This window comes from Strix aluco, chromosome 19 (assembly GCF_031877795.1).
Source record: "Strix aluco isolate bStrAlu1 chromosome 19, bStrAlu1.hap1, whole genome shotgun sequence".
In the NCBI taxonomy this organism is placed as follows: domain Eukaryota; kingdom Metazoa; phylum Chordata; class Aves; order Strigiformes; family Strigidae; genus Strix; species Strix aluco.
The window spans coordinates 10,099,430-10,125,282 of record NC_133949.1 but is presented as its reverse complement, the minus strand read 5'-3'; the positions used below and the strand labels follow the sequence as shown (position 1 = coordinate 10,125,282).

The window sequence follows — 25,853 nt, the reverse complement described above, 5'->3', positions numbered from 1 at the left end:
ACCATAAATAAAAGGACTGACCAGCCTTTCTGTCTTTCACAATACATACATTGGAACAATCTGGCTCAAAACAGATTAGGGTTTAACAAAGCTATCATTTACAACAGCTTAAAATATCAACATCCTTCAGGGCTTGCGGGAATTTTAACAATCGCTCCAGTAAAGGCCAGATTATGTGCTAATGCAGATCAGTACACTTCTCTGTAACAGAAGTCTTTGACTTTTGCCTTCAAGGACTTGTGCTAGCCAGACCCAACCCTGTGACTACTTTGTTTCACTGCTGAAGCCACAGGCATCTAAGCGGAGCAGGAGAATGGAGACTGCAATTGGACTGACAAGTACCAATTCTCTTAATGGACTCATTGTTGAGAATCAAGGAAGATTCATGATTTTCCTGTAACTATAATAGCCTTTACTTTTTCATACATTGAACACCTCTGGGATGAGTGATTTTACAAAATGGAGGCAGGAGACATCTGAGGCATAAGCAGGCTTATCAGAAAACCAGTGTTTAACTCAACCCTTAACTCTCATGCTAGTTTCAGGGAAGAGTATTACACAACTGAACTACAACAACAAAATCTCAAAAATATTCCCATTAACAAATTCAGGTATTTGCACATATTGCATCATGAGGCAGATTTCCTAAAACTTAAAAAAAAAAATCCATCAAAAGGGTGGTATGCAGAACTTTCTGCTGCAATAACTTACTGCCTTTGCTATTCAGATAACCAAGACTTGAAACCCCCCAAAACAAACCAAAGAACCCTCATCAGTGCAGAAGCTGATCCCTCATTATAGGTTTTGGTTAAAATCAGCTTTAAAAAAAAAAGTAAAATCCAGCAGTCTCAGGAGAAAACATGCACCACGAGAACAAAAGAGAATCTGCTAATGGCTCAAAGGCTTCCCAGATCAAAGATGCTAGCACCTTCACTTTCCTCCAAGGAGGATGGAAGTTCAACAAATGAGTATTTCAGATTACTACATAGAGTATTGTGGTATTCAAGTTAAGAAGCTCACACCAAGTTGAAAAGTTATGATATTTTAAATTTTTTTTTTAAACTCTTGAAATCAACAGTCATTAAGTGGATGCTGCACATAAACGTAAATACCTTTTCATGTCATTTTTGAGTGCTTTATAAAGACAAGTAGGTATCCTTTCTATTTTACAAGTGTAAAACAGATGCAGAAGCATTTAACGGGCTGTGAAATTGGCCAAGTCACTTCATATGAGACCTGATAGTAAGATCTCCCTTTGCTCCCTGTTAAAAACCACTAGACAATGCATATATAGAGGGGATGTTAAAAAGATTACTCATTAAGTTTTTGTTCAGGCACACAGCAACCTAATAGCTAACAATTCTACTTTTTAAATAACTATCCCTCAACTGTCCCACCACTACCCCCAGTATTCATAAAACCAGCGTAATCCCTGCAATCCAGATATGTAATCTGTGCTTTGAAAATATTTGAGACTTCTTATTTAGGCAGGGGGGCAAAAAAAGAGAAGAGTTGACTAAGACATATGTTCCCATATATCAATTTGGAACCAAAAATGGCATGATTCCTGTCTCAGAACATGAAGCAAAAAAATGTCTTTCCTTCAAATTGAATGAGCTAAATGGCCTGACAGGCACTGTCCTTCTAATGATCTGCAAACATGATATTCATAGCAACATTGTATTGATGACATGAGACCCTGTACTGCATGGCCAATTTGTCTGTGGTGTCAGCTTGCAAACACAGGGTATTCGTGAGTGTAGGGGTGCAAAAGTAGCAGTGTAGATGATGAAGTGGCAAAGAAGCTAAGTAGGAGAAGCACAGAGAAATAGGTAAATATGTTCTAGCAAACCTCTGGCCTAGCCAGATCTAAAGAAAAGTCCTAAAGAAAAAAAGGCAGTATTACATAGGCATTTAGTTTAATTAGACAATTATAAAGCATTCATGATATACAAAAACATCAATCATCTTAAACATGGATTTAGTAAATCAGCTACTCACATTTTTGTTGCAAACGCAGAATTTCAAAAATTACGCTATACGCCAAGAAAAGATAAGTCAATAATGTTATATAAACCAGTTATTAGATTATACTCCCCTGACATCCACCTGCACAACTCTTCTGTTTCTGTCAAAAAATGAATACATATTAGGCAATATCATCTAAATCATTGTAAACAACGACTGCTTAGAACAAGTGTAGTCAATAACAATATTGTTAACTTGCACAAATCACAATACAGAATGGATGTATGAAAGCACGTTGGCTCAAATCCATGTTTTCTTTTTCAATATTGCACTTAATGTTTGCTGCCTTCTGGAGGATCTGGAAGGATGAAAGCTTCAATTAAGATGCAACTGATACAGATCAAGATTTTAATTTTATCATTTTGGTTAGGTAGTGTTCCTTACTTATTTAAGCAATAAACAGGAAGATGTTATAAAATAGCAGTGTGTGCATATGAAGAAATAGCAAACATGATTGAAACAGGAGTTTTGCCATCATAGCTTCTCTAGAATAACAGTGGAAAAATTCTTAAAGCCAAACCAAAAAACATACTGTTAAATCAGACTGTGTTCCACTTCTGCAAGTAGTGCTGAAATTCAAACCAGAGTTATGTCCCATGTAAATACATATATGGGAAGTGGCAAAAACCACCGAATAACCCAGTAAAACTACAATCCTCATTGTAGTCTCTAAATAAACTGATGCTAAAAATCCTGAACTTAAATGTCTGAAGTGTACAAGCAGCCAAAACTCTGTAAGGCTCAGCTTTAAGATCTTGTATTATTTTATTAGAAATTGTGGTTTGCAGTTTAAGATTCCCTGGAAAAAAGAAAAAACAACCCAAAAGAAGACAGCACAGTAGTGAAGAAACCATGCAAGCTTCCTCTCATTTTAGGGAAACTTTACTAGTCTCAGTTTGACTTTTAATTTTGGGTTGTCAAACACAATTACAACAACTTGTAACACAAAGGCCAATATTTAAGAAAACAATTTAAACAAACTTAAAATGAGATTCAAATACATGTAATTTCCTCCTTCCCTCCATTTCAAAATTTAAACTCTGGACTTGAAACTCAGCACTTGACAATGATCCTCTGTAAGTAAACATTTGAAAAGAGATCATTAGAGCTATATGCCCCCACCTCAGAGAGACAATTTACTAAAAATTCCTAAGTCAAATACATAAAAGTGTGACAATTCAAACAATTTGCCTCTTTTTTTGCAAGACAATTTGATCATAAAGTCTTAGAATTATCCTAAAAATTACCTCAGGTAACTGAGAATTTTTATCATTGTAATTAACACATTTCTTAAGTGTTGTGGTCAAAAGTTTAATCAAGCAATATTCTTGGATTAACTAATCCAACGGAATGCAAACTGCAAACATTTACTTTCCCTCTCTCTTTATTTTGAGGTCACTTCAAGTGGGGTCTTTTAGAAAAACACTTGAGTTGTCTGTACCTCACAAACCAGTAATATCTTCAAATGTTTAGCTCTACCTTTCAGTTTTGGACATAAAGTAATTCAACTTCAGGCTGTGGTTACTAACGTTAGAAGTGCAACAGTTACCTTTTTAAAAGAATATCATTCTGCAATGGCTGCCTCTTTCAGTGTGGAAAGAAATTTACTACCCAGATATACTGGTTTATAATTGGAGAGAGATTTGAATATGAAGGTTGAAATTTTTTTTCCTGATATTACACCAGAAAGGGTCAACAAGAATGTTAAAACTGAGACTTAATTGTCTGAAGAAGGTGAGGTGAAGGAAGCATTGGTCTAATATCATCATTTGACTCTAACTCTAGAACAAAGTTTAATATCACAGAATGTAAAAAGAGTCAGTAATAAAATAATACACATTAAATATTCCTCTTGCTTCTGCTAATAGGAACATACATAATAGGTTTTTCTCATTTACCAAAAGCCTTTGTAAATGACCTGATTCTATAGAGCTTCTTTTTTTGTAGATACTGTAAACATTTAGAATTTCTAAGGCTAAAAACAGGCACAAGTCTTCCATGAACAGTTATTATTCCTAAAAGCATTAAGGAATATATTCCAAATCTGCTATTCCTTTTTATAACACTGGAAATAATTGAAATATAAGAATTCACAACACAGATTCTTAATTAAAAAAAAAATATATAGCTTAATTGTGACAACAATTAATAATGTGTAGGGAATACTCCTTTTTTTTTTTTTTAAATGATCTATTATATCAACATTACATTTCCAGAATATCTGTGCTGGGTGTTACTCAAATTTATAAAGTGGTAAGTAATTTATAAAGCAGTAAGTGACTAAAACATTTCTAAGTGGGTAAAATTCAACCACGTTTATGTCAGCATTATTAGCACCCCGGCTTTATAATAATGCAGGTGATGTCTGCAATATCCATTTTGCAGACTATGATACTAAAGCCACATGGTAGGTGGCACCTTCTTTTAAAAGATGTTAGACGCTCCTCTCCATAATTTCCATGAGGTGATTCTGTTTTGTGCCTCGTTAAGGTACCTGAGCCAACAGTCTTGTTTCAGGCTGGTTTTTCAAGATTTCAGAGGTTTTTCAGCCTCTGTAACAGGTTCCCTTTTGCTGAGCAGCTAAGCATTAGCCAACATTTCAGCAGACTGATTCCAACATATGTTAGCAGCAATGCATTTCCAGAGACACGTTGCAAAAATATTAAAAGCAATTGTCGTCTAGAAGTCCTTTTATCCCGTGCACCGTTCTGGACAAAATAACTCACCACCAAGTAATCTTGAATTCATAGATAGGACGTTTGCAGTAATAGTGATTTATCAGGTGTTTATCACACACGCCAATACACTGATGATCCACAGTTATCCCTCTATCAGACAGGTCTGTCACAATACAGTGCAGGAGATCATATACATCAGCCACAGCCTCCCAGGGGCCAAAAGATACATCTACTTCGCAATGATGTTCAAATAGCTTTGTCTCACTTTCACTCCTTTCAAAACGTAACGAATTGAAATGTGGGCATTCATAGGGAGTGATGGGCATCTCTTCTTTGAAGACACAGACCTTCAATTTTGCAAATCTTGCTTTTCTTTGCATAGCTCTAAGCTTTGCAATTTCGATTATCCGTTCCAAATGATCTAAAAAAAAAAATAAAATGTTGAAAATAACAATGAAGCACCTAGTAAAAGAAAACAAATGCAATTATTTCCTGTGAAATATATTACTGCAGTGTTTACAAGTTATTCTTATCATTAGCAGCAACAGGAAGCTGCATGTAGCTAGATATATAGTAATTAAATCAATCTCAGTTATCTTGTGAACTTGGTGTCCTTACTATTTGCCCAAGTTTATTCAGTTGCAGGTAATAACAGAACAAATGCAGAGGCAGGGAAACCTTCTCATTTAATAAGCCTTGCATGTTATGGCCTAGATCTTGCTCCCTTTTAAGACAGCATAAAAATCCACATCCTGGGATGCAGCAGGAACAAGCCTGACGTGGAGACCTTAAAGATCTAAAGAGCATGAAAAGTACGTAATAAACTTCTCAAAAACAATGCAATTAGTTTGAAAGCTGAAAGCAGACCTGAAAGCACTGTGTATACTACTTGAATCACACTAGAAGAAACAGTCAATACTACTTTGTTTATTTACCTTTGTAATATGGCATCAGGCCCAGGAAAGCTTGTCTAACTTTTTCTCCTTTAAGAGGCTGGATATCCTCTAGATTGTCTAGCAATGGTCCTATAGAATAATACTGAGCTTCCTTGTAAACTGACCTCACTCGTTCTCTGGGTGGCAGGTCACCAGATCGTAGAAAGTTAAGTATGTCTCTAGAAAAAGGGCAAAAATATTATTAAGTAACACGTTTCTGCCAAAACTGTTGCAGGTGGGAAAGGAGAGGAAACACTGGATATTCATTGTTTATTCTATTGAGACAGAAATCCTTACACTTAGACAGTAACTGAAATATTTCCAACATATGTTTTTAAAACGATGTGTTGCATTCAAGTTTCCAAGTCATCATTTCCATTTTGCCTCTGTTAATGTCAAAACTCACTCAAAAAAATACCATCATATTTTAAACAAAAAGTTCAAGGTGGAGTAACCACTTCAAATAAAAGAGGACACAGTATTTCATGAGAAAGAGATAGTAGTCACTGTATTTCAAATTTAGGTCTGTGACATAATAATCTTTTCCATTTTCCTGGAGAATCATATGCATGGACATTTTATCCCACACAGAACCAGTATTCTAACTGAATGAATGGTGCATTTGCATAGGAGGTGTTCTCTTCGTGGGATCAGAGCCATATACACTTGTAGTATATGTAATAATAATAATAAGGGAGAGCGAGAGAGAACATTTCCTCGTAGTTCTGAAACACTGTTAAGCTACAAGATCTTTAACAGGGTAAGAAATCACTTTAAAAGCATTAACCACAAAACTATTATTGCCCATATCGAATAAAACAAGCATTACTACAATCTTCATTAGAATGTCAACAAATACAGCAAGTGCTAACTTGGCTCTCTGTTCCAGCTATACTTTGAATTCAGACTGATAACATCACAAATAAATTGATTTCCCAACAAGGTGGCAGGCACTTCCAAAGTGCCAATTGTAAAGAAACAATTATTTCCCAATAAATATAGTGGCTTAACTTATTTCTGTCCCAGATTATAGTACAATCCAAATGTGCTTTGAAAATAATTCAACCCTTCTCAGTTGAAGAGATTAAGGAAATGTCTACGAAGGAGAAACAAGAAATACAAGTTAAATTGCGAATTGTGCTTTGGGCAAAGACCTTAACCCATGAACATTAACCCATGAACACTGCTTACCTTTTCTAGCAATCTCACACCAATTCAGAGTATTAGTAAGGTCATGGTTAGTTTAATTAAAAGTAAAATGAGAGCTAAACACATAAGAAGGAATCTTGAAAGCGAAGGAATATGGCACTACCAGCAAAAATAATTTTTTTAAAAAATTCTTTGAGGCTTGTGCTTTTTTAACCAGTTATATCCTGTTAATCACTGAAAACATCATACTTGCAACTGTTTAAGAAATCTAGATGCATTCCTTCCATTCCCTCTTTATCATAAATACTGTAATATCAGTTAAAAACCAGTGTTGTACAAAAAAGCTTCCTATGAAAAGCAATGCCAAATACATACTTTTTTAAAACATCAAAACAACCTGATACCTTGAAAGGAGATACTCTAGACAAGACAATGCACATATTCAAAACATTGCTTGTTTTTCTTTCCCCAAATTAAAACTTAAGCTCTTAGGACTAAAACAAGTAGTTTTTTAACTGCAATATACTCTTCCCTTGAGATGGTTTGAAGGTGTGGATGCCAGCAAGTCACAGTTACCTACTCCACAAATAAACTAGGAGGGAAAAAAATATTAAAACATCTTTTTGTTTAAAAATAATTTTCTTCAGTAACAACTTTTAAAGTATTCTGCTGAGGACACTGTACATACCCAAAGTAGGTTCCATCTCTGTCAATAAAATATCTGCCTTCAGCATCTGTTGGAATATAGTGTCTTCCACTGAACATAGCTGCCAACATTGTGTCCTCATAACGTCTCAGTGTTGACAGTCTTGTTGTAAAATACATGCCTCCTACGTTTAGTGGAACAACTTCTGGAAACTGCAAAAGCAATCACATCATCAGAAATGAGCCTCCAGTCCTTCGCAGACATGTTCAGGCCAAAAGGGTTACCACTGCGAGAAGACATAGCATACAGTCTTTGCCACTGTGACACAATTTGGTTCAACAAATGTTTCCTTCCTGGCCTGTCGCCACAAAACAGTGAGGTTCAGGGGTTAACAATTTGAATACTTTGGCTGGCTTCTGGGTGTAATCAGAATGTTTTAATTTTAGTTGGAAATGTGAAACAGCAGTAATCACTCAGCCTTAATACCAGATATTCATTAAAAGCATGAATGACTCCTGTTGGCTCTTTTGGGGAAAAGAAAAAACAAAACAAAAAACCCTCCCCACCCTTACACACACACCCATGCCCCCCTGCAAAGGTAGGAAATCTCAGGCCAACCTTGGGACTTGCACTCAGTTGCTACTCTACTGGTTACTTTACACTACTATTCTATGGTATACCATACACTGGAAAAAACCGGTGATTCTGTATTTATGTTAGGTTTACAGCAGGCATAAAATCTTAATATCACACCTTCAGATGCCTCGGTACTAGAATAAACACATACTTGTGTTTGTCAAGCCCAAACATTGATGGGAATTCTGAGCAATGCTGTCAAGCTAATGAAGTGAAATTCAAAAGACTTAGTTTTATTCCAAGTTTTTATTCTTTTTATTCTTTCTATTCCATTCTGGTTTTATTCTAGTTTTTATTCTTTATTTATTTAATTAGTTTTATTTAACTACTAATGGAAACTGAACTGGATATCCCTAAATACTCCAACAAAGAAATCCTGAATTCTCTGGCACCTGAGCAGTATGTGCTGCAATAACTGGACCTTATCAGATGAACAGTCCCAGAGAGCTCTTACCTGCTGAGGCAGCAGAGGTAGTGCTTGTCCTGCCTGGGTTGCAGTAGGAGTGGCTGGCTCTTGGAAATCATCCTCTGCATCTGAGCTCGACATGGCATCATCCGGGTTTCCACTCACTTTGTTCTGCCCCGTAACTACCACCATCCCTCTGGCTCTCGTAAGCAGGTCTGCTGGGTAGGCAGCCGTGGCAATGCTAAATGGGAAACAAGACCCAAATTACTCAGGCACTGTCCCCACCAGCTGCAGATCACGTGGCAGGCAAGGCACGTCGCTCCGCGGCTTTACAGCGATCATTTACAATGGCATTGCTATTACTGGGAAATGAATCACAGCAAGGACGACTATTGTGCTGGGAAACAAACTCGGAGAGGGCTGTCTCTGCAGGAATGCAGTTTGCAGAGCTGTACCAAGGTCCTACAGTCACAGAGCCCCTGCCAGTGCCTGGGTAAGAGACCGGCGTCCATTGGCTGTGCGGTGCTGGGTGTGATTGGCTCCGTCACGCTTTTGCAGCAAAATGTCATTTGCTGGGTGAATTTGGGTGGCCGCCGTTCCACGCATCCATCGCAATAGGCCATCCGCAGCGGCACGGCCCGAGATGCACGCTGCCATTGGCCATGTGCGCCGGGCAACGGGCTCCTGCTCCCACCCAGCTCCCCGGCCGTCACCTTCAGCCGCGAAAGCGGATCAGACCCCGCGCTGCACAACGACAGGCACTGCAAAGGCTCTCGGTTCAGGTCTAGCATTTCCTGTGAAATGAGAAAATTGAGTTTTCTAACCAGAGAAAACGGATGTTTTCCTGCCCGCTGCATCACATCGTACTGTACGCAAACGCACGCGTCTGATCCGCGTGTATTTAACTCCGCGTATTGTACTGTGCACTTACTGCTAATTAACAATTTCCTATGCAGAAAAAAAATGCACAGCAACACCAACTACAATGCTTTCACAGTGCATCTTCAACCAGAGGACGGGACGGACTAACAATAAGCTGCATTATAAAAACAGTAATTGAAAGAGCAGAGTAGGAAAGACTGGAAACCCTGCTGTTCTCTTTACGCTGCATTATGTAAAAAGTACCTCTGTTTACAGGATTGCTGTGGTGTCTCCAGTGGCATCACAACAGCCTAACAAAGCCATTATACTACTGGAGGCTTTATCTAGCTCTCTAATCCTCTAAGCTCCTTCTCTCAAATCACCATAACATATAAAAAGAGAAGGAATATTTGCACAACCACATCTGGTACATTTACTTATTGACTAAATAAATGTTTCATAAAGGTTGCTTCCACTCAAAATCAACAAGCAGAAATGACATAAAATTTTAACAGCCATGATTAATTATTCTGCCTTACTAATTCTGCTAGTACAGTCATTATGCACATCGCCAGGCTGTCTGTAGATCTTAGCTCTTAAAGGAAACGCTGCAAGTTCAAAATGAGCCCAGACAGAACCGGGATGCTCCTCGTCAAAACAGATACTCTTTAGAGAGCTGATCAGATCAAAACCTCCACGTTCTGTGGGAGTATCCGTGGCCTTCTTTCACCAAAATTTGGAGGTGAATTCTAGATCCTGTTTAACAACCTAATAAACCTAGATAAGTAGGTACTGTGAAGTTTTAAAAATTTCTTTTTAAACTGCAGCCTGTTAAGAGGTTTGTCTCAACTCAAGATGGGTATTTAATTTCTCTTCTCTACAGTTCAAAAAATGGACTTCAACTTCATAATCATTTTTCCACTACAGTACAATACACAGGCAGATAAACAAGGATGGAAGGCCTTGTCAATGTCCACACCCTATTAACAATTTTAATATTTGTCTGAAAACATTTATTCTGACATCATCAGTTATCAAAACAAGTAAACTATGCCTCAAAGATAAAGAACATATACAACATAAATGAATGATTATTTTGGTGGGGACTCCTTTAAGGAGGTAAGCAAATTATCAACAAGAAGCAGCTTGCAGAAGCTTAATTTATAAGATGCAAAGTCAAAATTGAGTGTGAGCCTCTATTTACTGTGAATGTATTATTTATAATGCTGTTACTTGACACCAGTGCTTTGGCTCCTGTATTTCCAGTTCTCTTAAGGCTATTTAAAAGAACTCAGGAGTGACCAAAAATTTGATCTTTGTCTACACTTTTCAAGAACATCCCATAGATTTCACATAAGTGGAGCGTACAAAATTCAGTTCCATTAAGAGTATTGGAATCATGGATCACATAATGTGTTTTGGGTAAGTTCATCCATTTGGCACTACACCAAAAAGGTCCTCTTGCCCAAGAGAGGTAGAGGTTTGAGAAAAAGGAATTCTTCTTCCTCTTTCATAATCCTCCTTCGACATGACACTAAGGTTTAGGAAAAAGCCATGAGAGAGCATATGTTAATTATGTTACGCTCATGAGTAATAACCTTCTTTGCCCTTGGAACATTTACACAAAACACTCTCCTACATAGTGAGGTTTAGCATACAAGATCTCAGCCCATAATTAGTCCAGGATTTCAAGAATAAGATTAGTGGTAGTAAAATGAAAAGATTGATCATTGACAAGTTTAACCTGTTTTTTGATGTTCATTAAAGGGTAAATGAAGTTCCTCTCTAGGTTTGCTTCACTTCCTGTTCATCCACAGACACGGAGCAGTGAGACAGCAGTTTGCTGACTGGAACAGAAAGCTTCCTAAAAGAAAAACATAAGCTAATCACTGGCCAGTCTTCTGACATACAATCTTCTGCATTTCGGTTCTCTTCATTTCACGAGGAATATGCATCCATCTGAATATTCTCTTCTTGCCACTCAAAGCATACGCACTAATTATTATTAACTATGCACAAAACCATTTCTTTTTTAAATCTCTCATTAAAGTTACAGAGTTTGTTTTGCTTATTTAAACTAAGTAAAATGCATCCTTTTCACTTTCCAATACGTCTAGGTCCAGATCAACAGATAATTAATGAGAAAACATCATCAATAAACAAAACTATCACTAAATCAAATGTTTAACTGAACCATACATCAGCACCATCCAACTCTACCAGAAGTACCTCCTTCCAGTTTACAAGCTACCTGTCATTCAAACGGCAGAGATGACTTCCTGGAGGTTTGTTATCCACAGCTCAGGTGCTGTCTCACATACACACACCAAAGCAAGCTTTACTAAATGAACTGGACTTGCAAGTTTTACTTCATTCCCTAGGGAATGATAGCAACCCTAAAGCTGCATCGAGTTTTACTTGATGCTAAGATTCAAAAAAGCTTTTCAAGGGTCTGCTGTTCCAACTTTTCCGTATCATTTCAAAACAACTTTCTCTTAAATACCTTTTGAGGTTACAGCGGTGTTGGCAAAGTTACATACTTACAAAAAAGTGACATAATGATTACAGGGTCAAAGTCTTTTTCATCAATGTACTGATGTATGAATCCATCATAGGAGACCTACACAAACTGCTATTCAAAGCTAACTCGTTGGAATGTGCTTGTTTTGAGGAGATACCAATCAGATTGTTAGGAAGGTTCTCCCCTTTTCAATAGAAACTGGGTCCCTGTGAGGACGCAGAATGAGACCTGACTTAGCAGTCTCCACAGCATACTTCAAGAGACTCTGATGATCAAAGGTTTGTGTGAACAAAGTGGGAAAAGATGCGACATCTAGTTAATTCTAATGAATCTGCGTCAGAATAGCAAAGAAACATCCTGAAAAAGGACAGGGATCCCTGAGCTGCAGTAAACTGTATTATACATTTGACTGTAAAATCCTGGACGTGCTCAGCATCTCTAGTCCTTAGCAAAAGACAACACAGGGTATGATGAAGGGATGCTGTAACTTAACTTCTGCATTAGAGAGCAAAGACACACGGTATTGGAGGATACGACGGGACACTTCATCACCAGTGACCTTCCTGGGTAGGAACAGGACAGCGGGGAGGCCAAACGACCAGTGGATAAAGGCTACTCAGGCTGTACTCACTGATTGCACCAACTACCGCCTTACGCAGAATTTCACAGCACGGAGAAGCTTTTATGAGCTTGAAGCAGCTTCCCAGTTTCACCGCCGTGAGGTGCGGAGGCACCATCCCACTCGCGGACGGGGCAGCACAGTCCCAAGCGAGCTCAGAAACCGTGTGGGTAAGCCAGGGCTCCAGCGAATTAAGTATTAATTCGGCACTTAAATATTAACTGTCGCTTACCGCCTTGCTAGGTCTTTCTAAACAGCCTAAACGTTAACGGAGTTCACCAGACAGCGCCTGCAGATGCGGGAGGTGACTGTCCGTGGTGTGACCGGCCCAGGCCCGGGTCCAGCCGCGGCCCCCGGCGGTCTGGCGGCAGCGCCCCGCTCCCTCGGCGGTCACTGGGAACCGCCGTTCTCGCAGCGCTCGGCCGCACCCTCCCGTCCCGCGGCCGGGCCCGGGCAGCGCCTCAGCCCGGCGCCGCGGGGTGTTTTCCCGCCCCTCACCTGACGGGCGGCTCCCGCCGTGCCGGTGGCCGGTTAACGGGGCCGCCGCCGCGCTCACGCCCCCTGCCGGGCCGCCGGGGCACCACCTGCCGCCGCGTCTTCCGCAGGAGGGAGACGGGCCGTCACGGAAAGGTGGGGGGGGGGGGGGTGGGCAACGCCGCCTCTCCCGCGCCCGTCCCGGCACCCACCGCCCCGCCGAGGAGCGGCGCCGCCCGCCCTCCCCCGCTGCCCGCCCGCGGCGGCTCCGGAGGGGGGAGCGAGAGCGGCCGCCGCGCCCCCGCGTCACGTAGGGCCCATCCGGGTCCCGCGCGGGCGGGGCCGCCGAGGCGGGGACGGGGACCGGGGCTGTCCCCGCACGGGGGGCGGCGGGAGACACCCCCCCGCACCGCTCACACAGCCACGGCTGCGTCGTGTTTTGTTTTTTTTTTTTTTTTCTCCTCATTTCTGCTCATCGATGAGGGAAAACATCCCCTAACTCATCAATTAATTATCCTTCCGTGAGTGAAACGCTTGTGCCGGCACCTGGCTCCCCGCCACCGGGAAAGGCAGCGCCGGGGTCGCGACTGGTCCCCGCCGCCCCGGGCAGCCGCGGCTCCGCGGTGACAAACCGCGGGTGGCACCGGCGGAGCTGCCAGCGTTTCCCAGGGAGAAACGAGGGGCAGCAGGGCCCTGTCTTGGCACTAGGGGGGGCTCCCGGCTTACTTTTGAGAAAAAAAAAAAAAAAAAAAAGGGGTAATCTGTACCTAACTGTAAAATTAACATTTCCTGAAGGCACTTTTCGTCGTTCGTTCACTGGTGGCTTTACAAATACGTTAATGCTCTCAAAATGGAGTTGTCGCAACAAAACAGAGGGAAACCAAAACCGTTTCAAATCCTGAGAGGCAGAGTTTGTGGAAACAAGTATTTCGGAAAGAACTCTTTGCTTAAAAGGGGTGGAGGAGGCTGAGGCCACCTTCAGTATACCTAGAGCAGAAAATGAGACAGAAAAACCAGCCCAAGAAAATCTTACTTGAATAATCACATTGCACACTGACAGATGCTCAAAGCTTTAGGATACAAATTTCACAGCAGGGTTTTCAGAAGCCGTTTCACCTGTCTGAACACAATTGCTTTTGATGAACAAATTCAATAGGCTAAAAATTACATACTTTTTCCTGAGGTGAACAACTCTCACATTACTCTTTTTCACCTCTCAGTAGGGTACTCTTTCTTCCTCATCACCCAGCTATTAAAAGAAAACAAAATGCATTCAAATCGCAAACCTTAAAAAGAAATCCAAACCCAGGACATTAGATCATATTTTCCATCCGAGTAATACATCAATATCTTGAATTATTTAAATCTTAACGCAGGCAAACACATTAAAAAAATAATCACATTTAAAGCATTTATTTTGAAAAATAAAATACAAAAGATCATTGAATTTTAGTTGTACATGTAATTTACCAACTTTTTTTAAATAAGATATTTAACAATTTCCACATGTGAATAAAACAACTGTTCCACCAAAAATCTTTTAGGACAAGCACAGACCACTCTTTTGAAAGCATCATACATTTAAAACCAAACTGCTATAGGGGAAAAAAAAAAAATAATCTTTGAACATGGAGTTTTGTAATTACGACAGAATAGCAATTTTGGAGACAAGCACTGCTTTGCTTTTTTTAAAACCTTAAAAAAAATAGTTGTGCAAATGTAATACAGTTCTACATTAACAGTGTTTTTTTTAAACAGGTTTACATGCTCTCACAACAGCAAAATTTTGAACAAAAACAGTATGAAAGAAATGGGGAAGAAAATTCTGAAAAAAGCAGGCCATGAGCAGTACACCTCACTGATCTCAGTGGGACACTCCTTGTAAGATCACTTCCACTGAAAAGGCAGCAGTCTTTTTTTTCTAAAGAAAAAGAAAAATAAAGTTATGTTTGAGTCTTCAATGCAATATTCTGTCCTCATCCTTGACAACACTTCCTAGTTACAAATAATGCATAATTAAAAATAATCTCTGTTTATCTCAGTAGGTGAAAAGTCACTATCAAGACTAACCACAGCCACTAAAAACTTTCCTGTAAGGAACGTGGCTGCCTTTTCCATCCTTTATCATTAGAGTTACTTCTTGGAGCACATTTACATGTGAAAAAAAAAATATATACATATACATATATATATATCTGAATTTACACCTACATTCAAAATACTCGGGGAAGTGGGCTGCATTTACATGCTGAAAGTGTCTCTTTTGTTACAATGTACCAGTGGCAGTTACTGCTGGGAAGTCAACAATTTGGTTTCTCAAACTCAACATCAGGCTTTACACTGAAAAATGTATTTAAAGATACAATATTTCCAAGAGGTAAGTGGCAAAATGAAGTAGATGTTTTAGCCATTTTAACAATGACTACATGAAAAGACTATTGTTTCTCTATCGATTTCAGAATTAAGGTCTGCAATTAATCTTTGGAAAATTTTTTATATCCATTATCTCTAATTGGTATGATGCTTTTGGCTATATTTAGGGCTACGTAGGTAGCCTCTATAGCACCTATAGCCACATAATAAATGCCTATGCTGGGTATATTTGTGTGGCATGTTGCTTTTGGCTATATTTAAACTGGATGCATTTTGCCTCCTTTTGTTGTCAAGCTAGAACGTTTGATAACACAGCTGACAAGTAGAAATCCTGGATTAATATAGTAAATCTTGCACCATTCATTCATTAACTAGTCTGGAATTTACTGAGCTCCCTGCACAGTCTTACCATTGTTAATTCAACAACTTAAATGCAGTTTATTGAAAATACTGGCTATGGGACATATTAAAAGCAAATTACACAAATCAGCTCATCTTTAGCAGTTTCCTCTATCTAGAAAGGGCAACTGATTTCAAAATGAAAGACAATTAAGAACCATCTTTAAAGCTTCCCTATTTCATTAAAATGGAGACCTCTGTTGTGCAAGTGTGCCAGAGTACCGAAAGACACAGACTCTAAAATGAATAAAAATCTCTGCTAAAGAATGCCTGGACAAGCAGTGGTGTAGTTTTATGTACTCCTTTCAATTTCAGGCTCTAAAATAGTGCTGACAATCCAATAGCATAGCAAATACTGCAAATTGTGATGAGCCATCTAGAACTGCACTGTGACTCTTAAAGCACCTGAACTATGCTTTTGTAGCTCTCACCACTAGGACTTACCTCAATGTGATTTTTACAGATTCTGAATCAAGATCCATATCTTCATATTTTTCTTACCCAGAATCTTACATGGAATTATGTAAGTTTAAAAAAAAAAAAATCACCTTAACTAAATCAAGAAGAGCAAGTGAGCAGGACTGCATGCTCTTTTATTACCTTCTGTGCAAGAAATATCCATTGTATCTTCTATTCCATAGGTTCAGTCTGTCAAGCAAATAATTAAAATGAAATTAGCTATTTTACATTAGAGGAACAAACATCATTATCAGCACCAGTCTCCATACCCAAAACCTCAATGTCTAGTTACATTCATTTTATCTTTAGTATAATACTAAAGGAGAACACCATCAATTTCAACTCCAGAGTCAGTTTTTATGTTTTAAGCATATTCTCTTACTATTTCACAAAGCTTATTTCTGCTTTTTAGATTATCTTTCTTTACTTTGGATAAATCTGCTCAGAGTTTGGTAAATACTGTAATCACACCAAGCCAACTGTATAAATCCACCTCCTGAAATTTAGCAGAGTCCCATTTTGAAATCTCCCTATCATATGGATTGAAAGAGGACATTTACTACCAACAGTGGACCAAGTTCGTTTGATCTATCACAAGATATTTGGAAAATACAAACAGCCCAATTTAACTAACAGATACTGCAGGCAGATCAAGGATCATTTACTTTGCTAGCACACTTTCTATACACGGTGTGCTATGTTTTAAAGATAGCTCATCTCCCTGCATTTTCCAGAAATCCTTATCATCAATATTTTCTCTCCTGTTCTGACAGAGCCTATGCTTGCAGCCATGTACGCTGCAACTTTATCTGTAGGGTTGTAGATAATCTTGAAATAACCACAATAATTGCATTTGAAAGCATTAGAAATAACTACAGCACACCTTCTCACCACAATTTGCTGACAATAACTTTTAAGCAGCACACATTTAAATAGTTGTCTTGCCGTTAAGCTGCATAGACATTTTGGCCAGCAGTTGAGAGTGAACAACGCTGTGAGCAACAGCACATTTAGCTGCGTGGTGCCAAGTTCTTAATGGTTTTCTATTAGCTGAGCACAACTTGCAAAGCATGAGCACTAACTGTTCAAAGGGTGAGAGCAGGCAAACATCCAGTAAAAGAGCAAAGCCCACGTTAGAGATCACACAAAGATTTATCAGAAAGATTTGGTGTCCACAACAAAAAGTTATATTCTGAAAACATGAAACAGACACTACAGCTATTCGACTTTACTGATCCATGTTCATTTTATCTTGCCACGAGACTTCCTTTCTACTGTCTTCTTTGGCTGGAACAAAAGAAACCAATTTTCTTTTTTAATCAATTAGTTTTCGTTTGAATGAACGGAGTAAGTCAAAATGCTTTGTTTGCAGGTGGTACATTCTCCTGTGTATTCTTCAATCTCTACATCTAACAGAAGTTATAATCAAAGTGTCTTTTCCTAATACTGGGGATCCAAAGTCAAAAAAAACTTGTGCCCATTATGTTTGGTTGTTTGTTTTTTTTTTTTTTTTCCTTTAAAATTAATGACACTGCAAATTATTTTACTTTTTATAGGCTACTTACATTCTAAATAAATTTCTGTACTGTATGTATCATTAAGGATGGGAAATCAAGTAGAAATATAAAGTAATGCAAGCAGACATACACAATTCTGGAGGCAAAGTGCCCCTAAAAATGCTTTCTCTCCCAATTCTGCAACACTATACTCCTGTACATGCAGGAGGAATTGGAAAAAAAAACCCCACCAAGTATTTTTCTACTTAGGCTTTACTTGAACACACCCTGAGACAGTAACAGTGATGAGACACTTCCTGTTTTTTCTATCAAAGCACAGTGTAGAGAGCACTTTAGATGGCATTTAGACATTTACTATCAATTATACAGCCTACAAAAATGGATTTTTTTATAAGCCTAGTTTAGCAGCTCTTACCCAAGAAAACAAAACCAATGGCTACTGTTCTACTTGTTTCATATAAAATATTTCATTTAAGCAATAAGAATATTTTTGTTATTTCTGTGATAAAGGTGAATTAAATTATTTGCTCCTTGTCTAGATTGTCTGCTCTGATTTTTCATGGCTAGATTAGCAGAGTTTAAATCTGCAAGGTTATGGGAGGGAGAATTCATTTCACTACACGTTGGAGAGGAAAAAAAAAGTGAAAAAACATGCACACAGAGAATCCCTTCAAGCTATTGAAAAGGAGCACTCCAGCAGGCAGCTCCATGGAACATGTCCATCTTGTCTGCTCTGTTACCTTCAGGAGACACAGAAGAGCTGCCCAGCAGCAAGGGTGCCATCTTCCAAACTGAACTCCTATGTCCATAAACGGGCTGGTGGTTACAGCCCCAAACCTTTCCATCACATCTACGTGAGGAAAGGCCATGAGGTGGGTAGCATGTCTCCTGCACATTCACATAGCTGGGGGGGAAGGCATCAACAGCTCCTGCAGTTTAAGAGAGCTCCATGATAAGGATTTTGCTTTTTCAACCACTATTGCAAAGGTTAGGTCCCTTAGGTAGCTGAGGACAATTAAAGGCACTTGAAGGGTACCAGATTATGAATTCTCAGTAAAATATGAAGTTCAATAGCTCACTTGATTATTAAATCAACACATCATCACTACCCATGGCTGAAGTGGTTTTGTTTGTCTGATACAGTAGTATTTCTTTTTCAAAATCTCTCATTACTTATCTCTGCTCTCCATACTATAGTTGCTTTAAACCTCTCCATGCAAGGCAACAAAAGATTAAGCTTCTCTACAAATAACAAACTTTGCAGTTTGGTCTACACAAAAGAGCCTCAAACTTTCCTTGAGTTTCAAAGCAACATTCAGTCAGCTCAGGTTTACAAGCACCATACTATTAACACTGGAGTTACACATACACTCAGAAGAGGCTTGGGACTGCTGAGTGCAAGAGCACTGGAGATTAAATTTCATGGACAAGCTATTCTCTTATAATCTCTAGTCACCTGTTCTCTTATGATCAAACAGAAAATCAAATTTGTGAAGTGGTTTTTAAAGACTTGTTGCATACTAACTTGCTGCTACAATGGCAAAAAGGAAATTAATCCAATACTGTACCTGTGGCACTTCTTTAAGAAAGTCAGGAAGCTGAAATTCACCTTTATAGACCTGGAAAAACAAAAAACAATATACTACTCAAAGCTAGCATTCACTACTGTGTGAAATGCTAAAGAGCTTGTTAAGGGGGGGGAAAAAAAAAAAAAAAAGAGGGATTCTTCTGGGTTACTAGCATCCAATAATGCTAAAACAGATCTACCTAAACTGAACACAATCTATTTGTAAAAGCAAGTTTTATTCATGAAGCTTGGTCGTCCAAAGCAGTTCTACAGCTGTATGCTCAGTCCCAGGCTTGCTCTGTACTCAACACTGACCTTGTTTGCATGAAAATGGCAAAACTACGTGATTCATATTTCAAATTTGCTCAAATTATTAAATCCTGTGTAATCCATTCATTACACTTTTAGAAAACTATTTTTTAACAAGATGATTACACTAGGAGCGAGTTGCTACAATACATACTTTTTTAAAGTTTACATATATCAAATCTGTTGCTTCACATTTTAGTACCTTCAACAACTTAAGTTCCCTTTGAGCTTAAATACAATTCACAATTGAAAGATTCTCTGTTCGAAAGAGCTACCTGTCACGATCTCATGGACTGTGTCAGAACAGATATACCAGCCAGGCAACAAACAACATTCAGTTCTCAAACATTTATATTTTACAGTTAAGAAGCTCAACAAATGTCATGTAACACACCATTTTCTGATGTGTCACAGCATTCATTATGTGCAAAATATGTATCATTCACACAAACGTAAGTATCACACTTGGACACCCAATCCCATCTTACTATGCTGTCAAAGGAAAGTTCTGTTAGTTTTGATAGAATACACGGAGACAATGCGACTACAGCCGAAGTCTGAAAATGCCAACAACTTAAGTTTCAATGCTATTAAAATGGCCAACACTCAAGGAGTGTCAGCATGTCCTTCTACCCTATTTTACACATATCTGTCCCCTTATTCTACATATCTACCTGGTGTAATTTTCAGGTAACAGAAAGTTTATACATTTGCTTTAATCCTTAAAGATACACAGATACAGATATATTACTAGCAATTTTCCCCAAGTACTCTGTGTCAGACCTCAGCAAACATACTGTGTGAGATCAGACACCTAACTCCTTCCCCCACAGGCTGTAACCACATGTCTAAAATCCCCAGTTCCTGGAGGACGAACACAGACTTGGATAAAGCTTAAGTTTGCCTTTATTATTTTCATAACATTTAGTCATTAATTTGCTTTTCATCTACAGAAATGAAAAAAACCTAAAAATCAGTGGGATAATCCTTTCCTATTCAGAGTAGATTATCATTATAGGTCCCTTCCAACTGGAATAGTCTATTCTATACTAATAGACGTATATGAAGCTATTAAATCTATATAAGTACAGAAGATCTCCACTTACTAGTAGGGCTGTCACAGTCAGTAGCTCTTACGATTATGAATTTCTACAACTGTAGCCTCATTACCAGCTTGACTTCATGAGAGTTTGTCCTTACCACAATTTCCAATCTTTTAGAGCATAATATTAATTCTGAAACAACGCTGTTTGGAGAAAGAGCAAGCAATAAATATCCTCAAACATACCAAGAGCCACACCAAACAAGTGTTTCCACTATCTGACCAGTTAGGAAATAAATTGGCAACGTATTGTCTTCTCTCTAGAGGATACTTCTTAAAAGCTGTTTGCTTCTGAGATTAAGCTGGAATACATTCCAAAGGGGGAAAAAGGTATTCTGTATTAGTTTGTTGGGGTTTTTTTTCAGAAGTATACTGGAAGCGTTTTACCATCCTTTATACTGAACCAAAAAGACCAAACACCCTGATGTCATGAGTTCTTTGTAGTCTTGTGTAGCTGTAATCATACAAAAATCAAAAGCCACAAACCTATTTAGAAGAATTCTATAAAGCCATAAAATGGAAATGGGGCTAGTCTAAAGCCTCACTCAAGAGTTGTATTCCCTGGTTTGCAAATTGCATCAGAGGAAGAAGATTCAGGAAGTCAAGGGATGCTTATTAACAATATCCATTTTCTCTGCTTTCCTATGAATAGATGACCAGAGTTATAAAGACATACTCATTTTGTCAATATGCTGCAGTGGCCTGGACTGCAGCTGAGTCAGCTCAGAATTTCCTGTCCGTAAGACGCCTCAGCCCACAACAGGCCTGCAGCATTACACCATATGACTCATATGGAACGGACTTAGGGGCTGGCAGTTCTTATCACTCTTTATTGCTAGGCTAAACATATCCAAAGAACAAGGCTTCACTAAGTCCCAACATGAGAGTAGGAATTACTATACACATACATTGCGGAACTCTGTTCCTTCCGATATTCCATGGTTTAGATAAAATAGAAAGGCCGATTCAAAATGACAGGCACAGCTCTCATTTATATTCAGCCAGGGGGTACTGTCATTCCCATGGAAACCTTAATGAAAGCCACACTGGTCAAAAATTCAGCGTGTGGCTTACTGGAGCCTAGATATACTATAAATATTTATAAATGAAGGAGAATATTTCATTTTTTCAGCTTGTAACCAAGCCATTAAAATGCAGGCTGTGTTCTAGAGAGCAGAAATGGAAGTTACAAATCAACAATATTATCACATCAAAAAATGCTACAGAACAACACAGGAACAAGAAAAAACAGTATCTTTTACTAGACTAGTGCTGATGTTGGAAGAAACAAACTTCTTCACCTTTTCTGGCAAACCACTACAGTCATTATCTGGGAATTCTTAAAACCAGTTAATACTGATGATGACAATGGTATATTGTGACTGATCACCACAGTGATCAAAACCATGTCTGTCTCTGGAAGCCTCCTTCTCTCCTTCTCCTGAAATTATGACTTGGTCTAATTTTTATATTTTGTATCTACATATATATGTCTGCTCTAAAAACTTTATCATTGTAATGCCCTTTATAGGAACAGCATTTACTCCTAATAAGCATCCAACAGTGGATAGTCAAGGCTACTCATCCATCAGCAATATTAAGAAAAATAATGACACTAATGTCATAGCCTGGAAAGATAAGAAAATGTTTCAGGGGCATTTGATATTATATTCACATGAAATATCATGATTTACACACTACAATTTACACAGGCAAATCTAACCAATGACAGGCCCAAGAAGAGTAGGTTTAACAGACAAGCATGCCTAATTTTGGCTCAGAACTGACATTATCTAGAATGCTGGTTTTGTCAAGAGTGAGACTGCACAGAAACTGGTTTAAAGTAGTTCCAGAACCAGTAAGTGGTCCCTTTTGAGTCAAAACCCAGGGATCAATGGCAATCCAGAAACCCTAAAAACAATTACTCCATCTGCAGCCAAAGAAATTAAGAAGTTTCAGATTCAAAATCCATTTCTGACCAATTTCTAAGTCTAAAACACATTATTCAGAGTGGCAGCAGAGGCGCAGAAGCAGGACATTGGAATGATTTCCAGTCTAAGCAAGAATTCAGTAAAATTGAGCAGAAATGGTGTTTATAATTTCTAAGGGAATTATTTTGCAAGTCCAACTGGATTTCCAAAGGAGGGAGGAAGAGAAATCTGAAGTCTGTGTCAGTTTTCTGTTCAGTGTTGGCAGTATTCAAGCTGTTCTATTTAAAAAAAAAAAAACCAACACATTTTTATAGCCAGCCTAAATGCGTATTATTCTCAAAAAGAGATCAGAAAACAAGTTTCGCATCCAGTTGTCTGAGAAAACCCTTATAAATACACAAGAGAAACTTAAGAACAGAAGTGTAACCTATAATTCATCTTTATAGAAGATTAAAGCACTCCTTTCACCCATTTTCAAGTCTGGTTTAGGAAGAGTCACATTATATTTGGTCAGTTCCAGTACACAGATATAATGGGTCTTTTTGCCTAAAAGTTAGCCTGCGACTAAGTGTACTTGGGCTTGGTAGATTTTCAAAACATCAAAGTTGCAGAGTACAAGGCTTTCGATGTTTAATTGTCAAAAAAAAAAAGTAACACTGGCAAAAACAGAACAGAGCCCCTTTCTAGAAACAATCCTTTAGTGCACAGTACATGGAGGCACCCTCATCTTGCTCTTTTAGACTTCCCTTAACTTTTAAGGCAGCTTACAAGGCCTACACAATTCTTCACCTCTTTGTTGGAACTGTCAAGAAAGGGGACATCTGAGATGTAAATATTTACCCAGTAGGAACAACACAGAGAGCAAGATTTTAGACAGGCATATGAATGTCTGCCAAAAGGCAGCTTGCAACCATGCCTAATTTTGTATTTTGTTTGTTAATAGCTCTGTACACCTTACTAATCATATATATGCATAATTGGTTTGAAAAAAAAGAAAAGAGGGTATCAGCACCTCTGGAGAAACAGATGCAGTTGGGAATCCACATACTGAAAGAAACACCCACTAAAGAGGGCAATTAAACATTTAAAGAACACTGAGAAAGTCTGTGCTGTTGGTGATCACAATACAGATGAAATAAAAACTCCTATTTTTGTTTTAAATATCAGAAAAATGGCCACAAAGCCAGATGCCTTTATGCTTAAGTTAGCCAGCGTAAATAGAGATGTACAGCCTTGAGCTGCCTGTCATTACACTATACCTCCACAATTACACATCTTTGACAGGTCAAATAATTATTCTCATGTATTAGTATATAAATATACTTTGCACCCTTTATCATAGATTGTTTCTGCCTTTGTATTTGAGGTTTTAAAAGTCTTGAAATCATGATTGTCATGGATGTCTTGACTCTTAACAGCAGGAGACATTTCCTCACAATTTAAAACAGGCGTGGAACAGGAGTTAATAGAACTGTTTTTTCCTCTAGATGTTACTGCAAAAAATACCATCAACAGAACATAGAACAGAGACAGATAACAGCTTTCAGATGTGATTAGAAGAAGCCACACGTATTTAAACAGTCATGATGAAAACCATAGCTTTTTCTATAGAGTTCTGTACACTTCCATCTCTCGATCTCTCCAGGGCAAGGAATAGAACTTCATGAAGAAGTTAAAAGAAATGACTGGAATATGTATTCCAAGCATACAAATTCATTTAGCGGGAAGTACGTGCCAAAGAAAATCTGATGTAATATGTTACAGATGTGAGAGGAACCCACTTAGCCAATCATAACATAACAATAAGCCAGTTTCTACTGGGCATAAGTCAGAGTCCTGCACTTAGAGCTGTCCTCCACTCGCGGTATAGTCTGTTAAACTGCTGACAGAGTTTCAGGCAAACTCGCAGTATTGGTATGTCCATATCAGATACTCTTGTAACAAGGAGTGATTCTACTTCTGTAATTCATCATAGAGTGACTGGACTACCAGTTCAGACAGCTTAATTATTTACATTTTCTGCATCATTTGCAGACTAAAACTCCTTTCGGTTACAGGATGTTATTTTCCTTTATGTTTAGGATCTAGAATTTGTTAAAACTCTAGGCAGGGCAAAATAGTTATGTATCTGTAAGGAAGGGACCACTGCAACCATTATAATAAAATTAACAGACCAGCAACAGACTTACAAGAAAAACACAAGATAGCACAATTCTGCAGTCACTGAATAACTAAAGGTTGCCTCTTGAGGAGGTCACATGCAGAGACCTGCTGAATAACGCAACCCTACTCAGACCTTGTTCTCTCTGCTCTGTGTTCCTTAACCCACAAAATAAAGATAATATTATCAGGCCTAACATAAAACAGATAAGCAAAAAGTTAATGGCTTTGTTATTGAAAACATCAGAAAAGTCTGTTATACTTGTGTAAGACTGGTACTCTACTAGTGCAGATACTGTCAGAGATGTCTCTCTTCGTAACGCCAATAGCACTTGAAGACCAATGTAAGAGGTGAAGTTAGCTTCACGTTGTTACTTCTTAAAACAAAACCAGAACTAAGGTAACAAAGTACTGGTTGCATCTTATCATTTTTGTGCTGTGCTACAGGAGCATGGAAAACCAACCCAACCATTTTGGTGTCCTAGGCAGGTAACATTAAAGTGAAAAATCCAAATTTAGCAGAGAACACTGTTTTCCTTGCATGACCTACAAGCACACAGAAATTCTAATTCAAGCACTGTACTTTAGCTGGTGAGAATCATCATTTTGTTTCCAGACTGAAGAAGAAAAATATTTAACCTGTACATATGCAAGTCACCGGCAGGGGGACAGAAAAGGAGAAAAGAGGGGGAAAAAAAAAAAAAACAAACCAAAACCAAGAACAGGACTTAACCACTTAGAAAGCTTAGGGGAAGCGAATATTTTGCACTGCATTAGCCACTCCTTTCCATTTTTCTCCAGTATAAGCCCTTGTTTTAAGGCACCCTTACACTGTTGGTTCTTACCTTCGGGACTAACGGCAGCAGCTCTGAAATTGCTGAACAGTATTTTCACTGTTAAGTCTAATTTGGAGCCTTTTCCAAGAAGTGATAGAATTTGCTCAGTGCAGTTAGTGCAGTGTAGCATAAAAGCAGTTCTACAAGCAGCATTTAAGCATGTTTTAGAACACAGACATCGTGCAGTTTAAAGTTTGGAATCTTTTAAAGTTATCTTCTACAAAGGGGCAACACAGACTTTAGTGTT

General features: G+C 38.5%; 2 protein-coding genes across 13 annotated transcripts in view; both read right to left on the bottom strand.

Annotated features, from left to right (window-relative positions):
- Positions 1-1,903: 1,903 nt before the first annotated feature.
- KCTD7 (potassium channel tetramerization domain containing 7) lies at positions 1,904-13,790 on the bottom strand. Its single transcript, XM_074845490.1, has 6 exons — positions 12,978-13,790; positions 11,084-11,203; positions 8,527-8,719; positions 7,479-7,648; positions 5,642-5,820; positions 1,904-5,127 (listed from the first exon to the last, which is right to left on the bottom strand). The coding sequence occupies exons 3-6, from the start codon at positions 8,668-8,670 to the stop codon at positions 4,751-4,753; spliced, it is 870 nt and encodes a 289-aa protein (XP_074701591.1). The 5' UTR covers positions 8,671-8,719; positions 11,084-11,203; positions 12,978-13,790; the 3' UTR covers positions 1,904-4,750.
- Positions 13,791-14,350: 560 nt separating this feature from the next.
- Positions 14,351-25,853, bottom strand: part of TPST1 (tyrosylprotein sulfotransferase 1) — a 31,268-nt gene continuing 19,765 nt past the window's right edge. For 8 of the 12 annotated variants that reach the window (XM_074845248.1, XM_074845246.1, XM_074845247.1 and 5 more), the window contains 4 exons: positions 19,270-19,320; positions 17,396-17,471; positions 16,326-16,373; positions 14,351-14,874 (listed from right to left, as the gene is read on the bottom strand). In XM_074845248.1, the coding sequence (XP_074701349.1) occupies positions 17,427-17,471; positions 19,270-19,320 (96 nt within the window). In that variant the 3' untranslated portion in view covers positions 14,351-14,874; positions 16,326-16,373; positions 17,396-17,426. The remainder of the gene's footprint in view (positions 14,875-16,325; positions 16,374-17,395; positions 17,472-19,269; positions 19,321-25,853) is intronic. The other 4 variants (XM_074845254.1, XM_074845255.1, XM_074845257.1 and 1 more) reach the window with 4 other exon arrangements.

Excerpts from the sequence above, each read along its gene's own strand:
- KCTD7 (XM_074845490.1), bottom strand. The coding sequence starts at position 8,670 with ATGGTGGTAGTTACGGGGCAGAACAAAGTGAGTGGAAACCCGGATGAT. Across the intron at positions 7,649-8,526 it reads TACCTCTGCTGCCTCAGCAG|TTTCCAGAAGTTGTTCCACT; the intron begins GTAAGAGCTCTC and ends TTGCTTTTGCAG. Across the intron at positions 5,821-7,478 it reads AGAGATGGAACCTACTTTGG|AGACATACTTAACTTTCTAC; the intron begins GTATGTACAGTG and ends CCCTTTTTCTAG.